The 12464-nt window shown below is 40.8% G+C and overlaps 1 protein-coding gene across 1 annotated transcript in view; it reads left to right on the forward strand.

Annotated features, from left to right (window-relative positions):
• SDC2 (syndecan 2) overlaps positions 1 to 8528 on the forward strand; it is a 108653-nt gene extending 100125 nt beyond the window's left edge. Inside the window, exons 3-5 of the mRNA XM_043601428.1 lie at positions 579 to 712; positions 4911 to 5046; positions 5938 to 8528. Coding sequence (XP_043457363.1) covers positions 579 to 712; positions 4911 to 5046; positions 5938 to 6101 — 434 coding nt within the window. The 3' untranslated portion in view covers positions 6102 to 8528. The remainder of the gene's footprint in view (positions 1 to 578; positions 713 to 4910; positions 5047 to 5937) is intronic.
• Positions 8529 to 12464: the final 3936 nt, after the last annotated feature.

Below are 12464 nucleotides of genomic sequence, written 5' to 3' on the forward strand. Positions count from 1 at the left end.
TCTCTCTCTCTCAAAAATAAATGTTAAAAAAAAAATTTAAATGAATAAAATGAAAAATGTAGCATGTTTCAACATAGGAAAGGAAGAAATCTCATGCACAGAAGAGTTTGAACATTCAAGTAAAAGAGGAGATCCTTGAGAGTGTTCAGGACAATATTACAAAATATGCCAGGCTGCCCATGGATCCCTTGGAAATCACTTTATCGCAGTGAAAACTGCAGGAAAGTTAAGTGTGGAATTCGTTTTTTAAGTTTATTTGGGGAGAGAGAGAGAGCACAAGCAGGGGAGGGGCACAAAAAGGGAGAGAGAATCCCAAGCAGGCTCCGTGCTGTCAGCATGGAGCCCGATGCCGGGGCTTGAACTCATGAACCATGAGATCGTGACCTGAGCCAAAATCAAGAGTCAGAGGCTCAACCGACTGAGCCACCTGGCATCCCTTAAATGCCAAATTCCTGAGGAGCAGGTATTTTGAAAACACATGGCCCTGTCAGTGTCCATCCTGAACAGTACCATCTGATGATATAGAAATCTGTGTTGTGATTCATGTGCTCAGCTCCTCTTTGCTTGTTTTTTTCCAGGAGCTGATGAGGACGTAGAGAGCCCGGAGATGACCACATCCCGACCACTTCCAAAGATAGGGTTCACTAGTGCTGTTCCCAAAGTGGAAACCACGACATGGGAGATCCAGAACAAGATACCTGCTCAGACGAAGGTGTGTTTGCTTTGCATTGCATTACCGGGTTATTGTGTTTCATTTTAAAAATTGCACAGAATGTTCCTTTTGAGAAGCCCCACTTAAAATTATGTGAGGACAAATGGTCTTTCATCATCTTGCTGTAAATGGTTCTTTCTTACTCTTTATGATCGTTTTGACGTTTACCCACCGACTCCTTCATTGTTGTTTAAATAAACGTTTTTCTTCAGAGCAGTTATAGGTTCATAGCAAAATTGAGTGGAAAGTTCCCATGTGCCCCCTGCCCTCACACAGACACCACCTCCCCCCCAGAGTGGTACATTTATTACAATTGATGAACCTAATTGATACATTATTTTTACCCAGAGTCCATAGTTAACCTTAGGATTCGCTCATGGTGTTGTACCTTCTGTAGGTTCTGACAGATGTACCTCGTGCTGCCTCTTTATCTCTCCTGCCCCCCCACCTCCGGAAAGTACTGATCTTTTTACTGTCTTCATAGTTTGGTTTTTCCAGAATGTAATAGGGTTATCACCATACAGTATGTAGCCTTTTGAAATAGGCTTCTTTCGCTTAGCAATATGCATTTAAGTTTCCTCCGCGTCTCTTCATAGCTCAGTAGCTCACTCAGCTACCTACTACTACCTACTACTTTTATCACCCCGGCCTAGCTTATATATGGATATTTTTTATAGGGTGCTAAGGGTCTCAAAACCCAGTTAAGAAACAAAATTTTTTGTTTACTTGGGCTTAAGCCAAGAAAATTTGTTTTCAGTTCATAAAGAATTTTTTTCTGAGTCAAAACCATTGTGAACTTTACACATGATGAAACGGGTTCTGGAATAAGGAAACTCCAGGTTCCTGTCTCATTCAGTTACTTCTTAAAGTCTCCTCAGGCTTGTCATCAGCAGAATACAGACTTGACCTCTTTCAGGGATAATGATGAACGTGGTTGCATCTCAATATATTTATTTTGAGCTGAGTTACTAAGAAATAAGGTCTTTGGATTTAGAGCCAAAGTACTAGTTGTTGAAAACTATGAGACTGGTGATTTTGGCCTTATTATCATTATATTGTAACTAGCCGACCACCTACTAGTGGGTAAGCTATTTAAGTTGGAAAATGCATATGAAAGTCTGAAGAAGGCCTAGGCTTTAAATCCTGGATCTGGTCAAATTTCTTAGCTTCTCTGAACCATTCCTCATGGGTCCGTGAGAAGATTAAATGTGGGTGGGTGCCTATAGTATGGCCCCTGAGACTCAGGAAGCCTTCTGTAAGCCTTGACTGAATTTGGTTAGAGCAATCACCAAATAAGCCTTATAACTGCAGCAGGAGGCTTTGTAGATGGCCCAGGGCTCGCAGACTGCTTATGAAAACTTAGAAACACAAGTGTCCCCTTTGAGAGCTCCTCCATCTGTTGGTCAGAAATGAGCTGCTGCCAAGCTTTAGTAGGAGACAAGATGTGGAGGGCTGTCCCCTGAAGGTAGTGACACGTCTCGTCTGGAGTAAGAAGTGCCCCTCTACAGGCAGGAACGCATGACAGCTTCCCACAGTTTCATGTCCCTCCCTCTGTCCCCGCTGCATGGGAACAGGACAGTGAGTGACAGAGCTGGATGCGTTTCTGCAGATGTGGAGGGGCCGTGGCCAACCCTCCTCACACTGGAGGATGCTCTGTAGGATTAAGAAGAACCAAATACTGTCAGTAGCAGACTGACTTCACAGGCCAGGAGAGGGGAAAAAAGAAGGTCCCTGAACACGGGCAGACATACTAGTGTGTGCTGGCTCCATGTGCGGGAGCTGCTCTGTCAGTGCATGGAGTTGAACGAATGAGAGAAGAAGGAAGAAGGGGAGGAATGCAGGGTAACTGGTGCCATTGATGGGAGGATGGGGAGGGGGCCCTCAGTGTGGGTGGCACAGTTCTCCAGTGTGACTGTTGAAAGATGCATTTGGCGTTCCACGGTTTTATTTGACCGCTTGTCATGGCTGAATCTCTTGTGACCATTAGGACCCACTAGCTTGAGGCAAGAAACCCAGTTTTGGCTTTCAGTGATAAAAATTGTACCCTAAACAAAATCTAATGTGACAATCGAGTTCTGGTCAGTTGACAAGAACGAATTTAAAATTGATTTCAATTTTTAAAAATTGGCCTTAAGGAATTAATTGTGTCAGGTCTAGATAAAGAAGATAGATAGATGTTTGGCAGATGAGCTCAGAAATTAAGAATCTCCAAACATTTTAATATATGTATATTCCTAGTATCATTTATGTTCAATGAAGTGATTATTCATTGCTTCATGAGAGATTTATGGCATGCTACTCCTCATCCTAGGTACTGATAATGATACTATTGATAATTAATGATTTAATTTTCTTATAGTTCCATGGTACGGCTTAAACATTGCCTCTAGGATACCGTTAATGTCAACTTTTGAATGGGTCTGACAGTGGCATCAGCGTCACTGTTACAGATATCCTATCTAGTTTGTTGTAAATTTATGTGACAGCAATGAAAAGAACCCAGGTGTTTGTTGAAGCAGAGCATTACTCATCATCTTTTACTTTGGATACATTTCCAAGGCATCCCAACAACCAGACGTGGATGCAACAGATCTTTAATTGACTTCATTTAATCATCTGTGTTGCCTTTTTGTAATTTCATTTTGCACATATCCACAAGAGTTAAGGTATTTCAGATTAGTTCCATCCTGTAGAAATAATCCTTCTGAATCAAACCCCTCCTTCTATACAATAAAACATTTCAACTTAAAGGATAAACGTTCCATCCAGAACACCTGGAAGTTTGTGCACTGATGGACTGTCCTTGTAAGAAGATGGCGGCCCCAGTTCAGTTTCTTTGGAAGCCTAGTGTTCAGTTCACTGAGGCAGGGACCCATGACCTCACATACTCTGGAGTTCAGATGGATCCACCTGGTCTGGTTAGTGGTCCTTCCTGGATATACCAGTGACCTTAAGCCACCCCAAAAAGGTGAGGTCTTTCCTTTTTATGTTTAGACTTGAGTAGACGAGTAGCTGGCTCCCATTTTGGATGAACTCTGGCCTTCAGAAAGCAATCAGTCACTTAACTGGACCACAGCTGAGAGTCCTAATGAAAATGGACTTGGCTGTTTGTAGGCAGACTAGTAGAGCTGATAAGGATTATTGTCTATAATAATAGCCAATGCAGTTGACAGTGTTTTCATCAGTAGTGTCGGTCAAGTAGAACTTCAGCCTGGTAGTTAGAGTTTGCTGCAAGAACGTGGGTGTGATGTGATAAATACCTGAACAAGGCTGTGGAAATGGGGACACTTAATATGAGAGAATGGTGAAAGGCAAGTTGGCAGGACTGTGACATGGCAAAACATATGATTTGAAATGTGCTCAAATAATTTTGGGGGCCCCAAAAGAATAGCTGGTACCATTAATGGACATAGAAAAGAAGATCAGTGTTATTCAGTGCTACAGCCAGGGGTTAGTTAGTGTCCTGCAGGCTGCTGGGGGGTTGGGATTAATGCTGGCTGGAGATGAGCTTCTGAGAGTTACCATCTTGGATTTGAGCTTTAGAATTGTGGGATACCCAAGAAGCTGGGAGTGCACGTCACTGAACGGCCACGGACACCAAGGTGCGAGAAAGTGGTATGACTTGGTGTGGATCACACGGGAGCTGCTTATAGAACCCAGACTCCTGAAGTTCTAGTTCAGGGTTTGCTGAAAGTGTAAGAGTGAATAGGTAGAGAGGAGCATTACAGAGTAAGCCTGGGGAGCTACTCTGCAGAGTGGTAGCAGGGAGAGCCTTGGAGAACACCTGGAGAGAAAGCCTGGGAGGAAGCTGTCATCACAGAGCCCCATGTGGCAAAGAGATGAAGGAATAAGGAGACTTGGGGCCATGCTCTTGAGTTGGTGCAGCGAGAGAGAGTTGTAGCCTGAAGAGTGGTAAGAAAACAGATCTTATGAGGTGTCATCTAAAACAACCTAACCATGTCATTAAGGTTATTACAAACTCATTAACCAGCTGTTTTGCCTATACCTGTGATGGGTGTTATATGAAACCATGAACAGCGTGGGTCCATCATAAAACTTGCCCATTGGTGTTTATTCCAATTATTTCCCACATTCATTGTTTGAAAAAAAAAAATAAACCTTGGAATATATCTATTGTATCTTCTTTCCAGCACATTATACGGATTTTTTTTTAATCTTTTCCTTTTTCCAATATCAGTCACCTGAAGAAATCGATAAGGAAAAAGTTCACCTGTCGGACTCAGAAAGGAAGATGGACCCAGCTGAAGATGATACAAATGTGTATACTGAGAAACACTCAGACAATCTGTTTAAACGAACAGAAGTCCTGGCAGGTGAGTAACCCAGTGGGGGCCTGGTGGGAAGGTCCTTAAATAGGCCTGTTTGGCTAAGTGATATTCAGAGGTGTAGGCCAAGCTTGCTGAATGTCACCTTCCTGCTGAGAGCAGTCTTAAGAGACAAGAGTTAGGCAAATGTTGTCTTTATTTTCTGTCAGCTCCTTCATCCTACCGCCTGATACAAGAAGAGGAAAGTTCAGAACTGAATTGGTCCAGAACAACCGGGTGTGGGGGATGGTGGGATTGCAGCTCTGTCAGTCCTGCTCCAAGTCATCCTGATGCCAAAATAAATTCAAGAGAAGGAAAAGTTCTTTATGGGGAGGGCAGTTGACGCAGATAATGCCCAAGGCATCAAGAATGCTGTCTCGAATCAGAGCTTACCTGATGGAAGTATTTATTATTTGATTTTAAAGGGGAAGATTTGCAAGATTTAAGAACACTTAGTCCTCGAAAGGATAGTCCCAAAGCCAAGACTAGAAAGGAAATTTGCTCGCTTTTTTTCATATTTACCCTTACAAAACTTAAGTCAGTTATATCCTGTTATGTGTCTTCGGTGAAAAAGCAATTAGAAGATTAGACTATGAAATGTGAGTACTGAGAACACTAAGGAATTTTAGAGTATGGAGTCAGTTGAGGCCCCAGCCAGATTTTTTCCTGCTGAGGCTTTTGGATGATATTAATAGTAATCAAAGAAAGTATTGTACCTTCCTTGGGAATATCAGATTGGTGTAATGACCTGGTTGTTTCATTGAATCTCGTTTCTAAATGTTTTGGGGTTTTTCAAATGGAGCCTTTTATAAAAGTGTAAACAGATTGGGCCTGACAGAGTTAATTTCTGCAACCTTTGAATCCGTCCTAAAAGTAATCTTCCTTTTTGGCATGTTTCAGCTGTCATTGCTGGCGGAGTTATCGGCTTTCTCTTTGCAATTTTCCTTATCCTGCTGTTGGTGTATCGCATGAGGAAGAAGGATGAAGGAAGTTACGACCTTGGAGAACGTAAACCATCCAGTGCTGCTTATCAGAAGGCACCTACTAAGGAGTTTTACGCGTGAAACTCCCACTTAGTGTCTCTATTTATGAGATCACTGAACTTTTAAAAATAAAGCTTTTGCATAGAATAATGAAGATCTTTGTTTTTTGTTTTTCTCATTAAAGAGCCATTCTGGCACTTTAATGATAAAATCCCATTGTATTTAAAACTTTTCATGTATTTCTTTAGAACAACATAAAATTAAAACTTAACATCTGCAGTGTTCTGTGAATAGCAGTGGCAAAATATTATGTTATGAAAACCCTCTATGTTCATGGAATCGGTTTAAACTTTTATGCGCAAATACAAAATGATCGTTTTTATCCTACGGTTCGAAGATGAAAGCTGTTTAATTTGTGTCCGCGTGTCTCTGATTGACCTTACCAAGTGGTCTTACTTTGTTAATTTATCTGTTCCCCCTCTCCTCTGCACTTTCCCTCTTGTCCCCTTGAAAACAAAACAAAACTCTATGCCTTTTGTAGCTGTTACGGTGCAATTTGTCTTTGGATAATTCAGATAATGGTAATTTAGTGTATATGTGATTTTCAGATATGTAAACTTTAACCTCCACTTTGTATAAATTTTTAAGTGTCAGACTATCCATTTTACACTTGCTTTGTTTTTCATTACCTGTAGCTTCAGGCAGATTTGCAACAGCAAATTAATGTGTAAAATTGGATTATTACCACAAAACTGTTCAGTCATAGCTATCTAATCAGATCTTCTTTTGGGAGGATTTGATGTGAGTTACTGACGAGCCTCAGCAAACCCAAAGATGCTAACAGTATTTTGAGAAGTTGCTGCAGATTCCTTTGGCCACTGTATTTGTTAATTTCTTGCAATTTGAAGGTACGAGTAGGGGTTTAAGGAAAAATCAGTTTTTGTTCTTAAAAATGCATTTAAGTTGTAAACGTCTTTTTAAGCCTTTGAAGTGCCTATGATTCTATGTAACTCGTTGCAGACTGGTGTTAATGAGTATATATAACAGTTTAAAAAAAAGTTGGTATTTTATAAGCACAGACAATTCTAATGGTAACTTTTGTAGTCTTACGAATAGACATCAATTGTAATTTGGGAACATAAAAACTACTGAATAAATCATGTGGCCTAATATTGAAAATGTCACTGTTATAAATTTTGTACATTTTCGATCAAATGTACATCTCCCCTTTGCAAATGACCATCTGCTCTCAAGGATGATGTGGGTTTGATTTCTGAGTGTTCCATAGAGTGTCTGTAAATCAAAACCAAAGAGCTCATCGATGAGGCTGTTTATTACCAGATTCACTTCTGAATTGGCCAGAGGAAATCTGAATGTATCCTGTGTGTGTTCGGGTGTAGCTATTGGAAGACTGCCAGGGAAGGAATAGTGAAGTTGGCAGCCTTTGTAGGATAGCTGATGGCAACGTTGAGAGGGATGCCTGCTTTTGCAAATAATTTTTAGGAGTTAAATTCCAAAGAACCGAAGGGGACTCTCCTGATGTCAGTATCTAAGGTTTTGTCCTATAGACTGAAGACTGATTTACCTTGGAAACTGTGCTCCAAATCTCTCCTGAAGCTTAACGGAAGAACCAATAGACGGAATGCCATAGTTCACACCATAGGGAAGGGAAGAAGGGCAGGGAGGCTCTGTGCATTAAAAGGAGGGCCTCACTGCTGACCACTGAAATAGCTGCAAAGCAGGGGTTCCTGAGGAGGAGATGGAAGTATGAGGGTACCCGGCTGGGTATCTCCTTCGAACTGAACATTTCCTTTTCTGTTTTAACCATAAATTTTGTTTTAATGTGTGAGCCGCCCAAGTAGGAAGAACACCGCAAAAACAGCAACCCTTTCAATACATAATGTACTTTTAATAAAGTATGAATACTGCTTCATTTAGAGACCGTTTCCTGGAATTACCACATAACTCATTAAAAAAGTTTTTTTAAACAGCACTCGGAACAGTGTTTACTTAAATTCTTAATGGCCTTAATTCTCAAATTCCTGTCCCATCACTTACAGAGTCAATCCACTTTGGAGTGATTAAAAGGAAGTTCTAGCACCTTCTAAAGTTGCACAATATCCCTCGATTACAGAGGTTAAGAATGTAGTGGGTATACCTCTAACTGTGCAAAAGCATAGTGAAATTGAGTTCGTAGAATAACAACTGCTTGGAATATCCGTGCCAAGAAAAGAAAGTTTCTGGCAAATATTTTGTCACTGCTGTAAAGCAAAATATTTGTTAAAGTGCCAAAATAAAGTCTGTCATGCTGAAAGTAAAAAAAAAATCATTGTATAGACTGACATCCAGTTTTCTTCAACTGTATGTTTTCTGCCTAGTTTTTATTTTTTATTTTTAAGATGCAGCGACTAGTACTACAAGAAGTGTTAGTAACGATTACCAAGTTCAGGAAAATTTTGGTAAAATTAGAAACATTAAAGCCAATATGAAAACTTCCTGTTTCCTTAACCACATGTAAGTGATTTCCTTTGTGTGAATATGGCTTTTTGTATGAAAGGCTTGCAATATTGAAATTGCCCCATTTTTGGTGGATGGGGAAAGTGGGATGAGCTGATGTTGTGTGTTTTTGTTTTGCATTGTTTAAGTTACAGCTGCAGGTACATAGTACCTGAACTTCAGAATTAGGACCTGGTTAATAAAATTGTCATCTATTCACATTGGAAGTTGATAGCTTCAGAGTGAATGTTTAGTGGAATTTTGGTGATTCATTTTTGCAAATTAGACAAAAGACCCTTGCTTATTGAGAATATAGTCTGATTTTGTAGGGTCTAGGAAATTATCCTAAATTAGTAGAACACAATTACCTAATTCTGGTTGCCTGAAAGAATGTGAATGTCCTGCAAAGGATGCTGGGTCCTTCAAGAACCGGGACAATAAATAGCAACTTCCTGGTTTTTAGGAGCTTACTTCTTCAGTGTCTTCGACATTTTGAAAACTTATAAGCATAGTGAAATTGCTTATGGTAAAAGCATATGGTGAATTTTTAAGTGAGGAACAAAAATATAAAACCTTAAAAATATTGCAGGGTGAATTTTATGACAATTGTCTTTACAGCTTTATTAAAATTCTATAATGGGGTGGTTGAAAATATTTTTTAATATGATTTTTAAAAGACAATGACTTCTTAAAAAAAATTTTTTAATGTTTATTTTTGAGAGAAAGAGACAGAGCATGAGAGGGGGAGGAGCAGAGAGGGAGACACAGAATCCAAAGCAGGCTCCAGGCTCTGAGTTGTCAGCACAGAGCCTGACACAGGGCTTGAATCCATGAACTGGGAGATCATGGCCTGAGCTGAAGTTGGGCACTTAACTAACTGAAGCACCCAGGCGCCCCTAAAAGGCAATGATTTTAAGCAACATAATCTCTTAACTTGAATTTCTAGGTTCTAAGCCTCTGGCAGACATTAGTGAGACCCTAAGTGGTTTTCAATTAAAATTAACCAAGCCAGATGATAAGTGTAGTCTGAATTGAGTAACCATGGAGGTGTTTTTAGTGCTGATATTCTATTACAATAGTGAAAGCTGAGATTTTGCTATTTCTGGGAAGTCAGCTTTAGCAGGCATGGGAAACTTTAAAAACGAATAGAAAAACTGTGTGCCAGTTAGTGGTAAAAAGAGTATCAAAATGAATTTTGTCCCATGCTGTTTCCTAATTCTGGGTGACTTCACTCTTAGGATTTATGGTTCTAAGATTTCATTTTTTTGTTTATCTGTTGCATATGGTTTTTAGCAAAGCTTTTTCTGACCAAGGAACCATGGTGGCTTTGGGGGCAACTTGGTTTCCTGTGAATGAGCTGGAAGGATGTATGTGACCCAAGCAACAGTTCTAATGTACAAACGAAGTGAAAGCTTTAGGCTTTGGTGTTTCTGATGGCACAAATGCAAGATTCATTCATTCCAGTTGCCTTGTCAAAGTAGCATTCAAATAACAAATGCTTGTGCAACTCATCAGAGGTTTAATCAGATGTTTGCCTACTGAGTGTGCCCTGGGCACTCTTTTGGAAGCTGGTGTTTAATGGTGAGTTAGATAGAGACCGTACTCTCATGGGGTTTGGAGAGGGGTATGTGGAGGAAACAAAACTAGCAAGTATGAATTTCCATTTGGTGGTAATTTCCACAGTGGGTACAATGCAGACTGATGTAAGGGACCGAAGGACTGTATTAGCCAGCTAGGCTAGGTATGCTGCGGTAACAATCTCAAAGTCTCAGTAACTTGGAACAGCAAAGATTTATGTCTTGCTTATGCCACATGTCTGTGGGTTGGCAGAGTTCTGCTATGAATAATTGTCACCCTCAGCCCCAATCTCCGGTCAATGGAGTGCATATTGTCTGGAATGCTGCTGGTCACTGTGGTAGAAGGAAAATCACGGTAAGCACACAGTGGCTCTTAAGGCTTCTACCTAGCAGTGACATATGTTACTTTCCACCCACACTTCATTTGCCAAAGCAAGTCATGTGGCCACAACTAACTTCCAGGGTGCAGAGAAGTGCAATCCTACTTTTACCCCAAAGGAGAGAGATGGGGTATTTGTGAACTGCTATGATTATTACAGCCTGGTTAGGAAAGATCTCTGAGAGGGTGAGGCCTGAAAGATGTGTGGGCAGCGGTGGTAAAATCAGGACATTCATCCCAGGCTGTGAGAAGCTCTAAGCAGGGAAGGAGCTTGGCATGTTGGAAGAACAGTAAAAAGGCCAATATCTGACCTTGGTAGTAGACCATGGTAGAAAAGGTGGGGTAAGAAGGCTGAGAAGTGTAAATGCCTTTTTACTGGTCTTCCTTCCCCCACTTTTGTTCCCTTAATTTTATTCCCCACAATGAAGCTAGCCTGATTGCTTTATGATGAAAATTATTTATGCCACTCTCTGCAATGGCTCCTATAGCACTTAGAATACAGTCCTGACTTCTTACACCTGCCCTCGAGATCTTCAGGACCTGACCCCTGGATAATCCGTTACGAGGAGACACAGTGGGGGAGGGGTAACATGGCCACTTAGGGGATCATTATTGTTACCTAGAGGAGAAATGGCAGTGGCTGAGCCTAAGGTGGTAATGGTGGAGATGGAGAAGAGTGGAGAGGAATTGTTTGGGGAGGAAGAATCAAGCAGATCTTGCTAAAAGGTTGGAAGAAGTAGGGAGTAAGGAAAGAAAGCAATCAAAGATGACATCCATATTTTTGGCTAAGCTGAGTGAGTCACATTCTGAGAAGGGGAATATTGGGGAGTTGGCTGATAAGAGTTCCTTTTGGGTCAAATTAAGTTAAAAGGAACTATTAGACACCCAAGTGGAGGTGTCAGGTGAACAACTGAATGTAAGAATCTGGAGCTCAAAGAGGTCTGAGCTAGAGATATTAATATGGGAATACTGTCAATCACTTGCCTGTTGGCACTCCCATTTCCTTATTTTCCCTGCTCTACTCTGTGTGGAAGCTGGAGGGCAGGGAGAGGGATGACCCATGCAAACCACGTTTCCCAAGCTTCCTTGCCAACTGGCTTCTAGGAAAGTTTGGCCAATGGAAGGTTACTGGCAGAAGACTACAGGTCAGGAGGAAGGGAAAAGTCAGAGTACTTTTCCCTGTCCCAGCTTTGGGCAGCATCTCTGGCATTAATGTATCTGTTCAATGGTTTGAATTCCCACTAGTTTAGTTTGTTCCTAAACTCTCATGAACCCCATCTTCCCTCTTGGTCTCTCCAGTCTTAGGGAGGGTAGCAGCTTCTGCTGTTGCTATCTTGCCTGGGTTATTTTGTCATCCCCAGTTTGCTCTTATAACTTTTCCAACATCTTTGTAACTAAGTCCCTGGATTGAATTCCTTCTATTGCATTGCCCAGCATTGGGTTCTGTTTTCCTTCCTCGACCCTGACTGATGACAGGAATGAACAGTATATAGATAGTATTAAAGCCATGGGTCTAGATGAGATCATTTGGAGAGGTAAAAGATAAAGAAGGAGGATGACCCTGGGTCTGCCTTCTAGCACAGTCTGTCTTTTTAGAGGAACCACTACCAGATTCACTCTTTAGTACCAGTCACAGAATTGGGTTTACATTTTCACAGATGCTTTGCAGAGAACAACAATCTTTCATTGCAAGGGGGGGGGGGGGAGGGGGATCCCCATCATGCATCATAGCTCATTTTTGAGCAAATTAATAAGCATAATGAAGTATCCACTTCTACCAGGTTCTTAATAACATACCATATGAACTGTTTTTAAAAGAAAATAAGTTAATTGGGAAGAGGAGAATTATTTGAATGTTCAGGAAATCTATTATTTGTGTTTACAATAGGAAAATATCAGCAAACAAAACACTCATTTTCCCACTTGTAGCCTTGTCCTGGGATCATTGAAAGCAGGATTTTTGCCTCCTTAATTACTTTCTGCTTAGGTAAA

This window comes from Prionailurus bengalensis, chromosome F2 (genome assembly GCF_016509475.1).
Source record: "Prionailurus bengalensis isolate Pbe53 chromosome F2, Fcat_Pben_1.1_paternal_pri, whole genome shotgun sequence".
Lineage (NCBI taxonomy): Eukaryota > Metazoa > Chordata > Mammalia > Carnivora > Felidae > Prionailurus > Prionailurus bengalensis.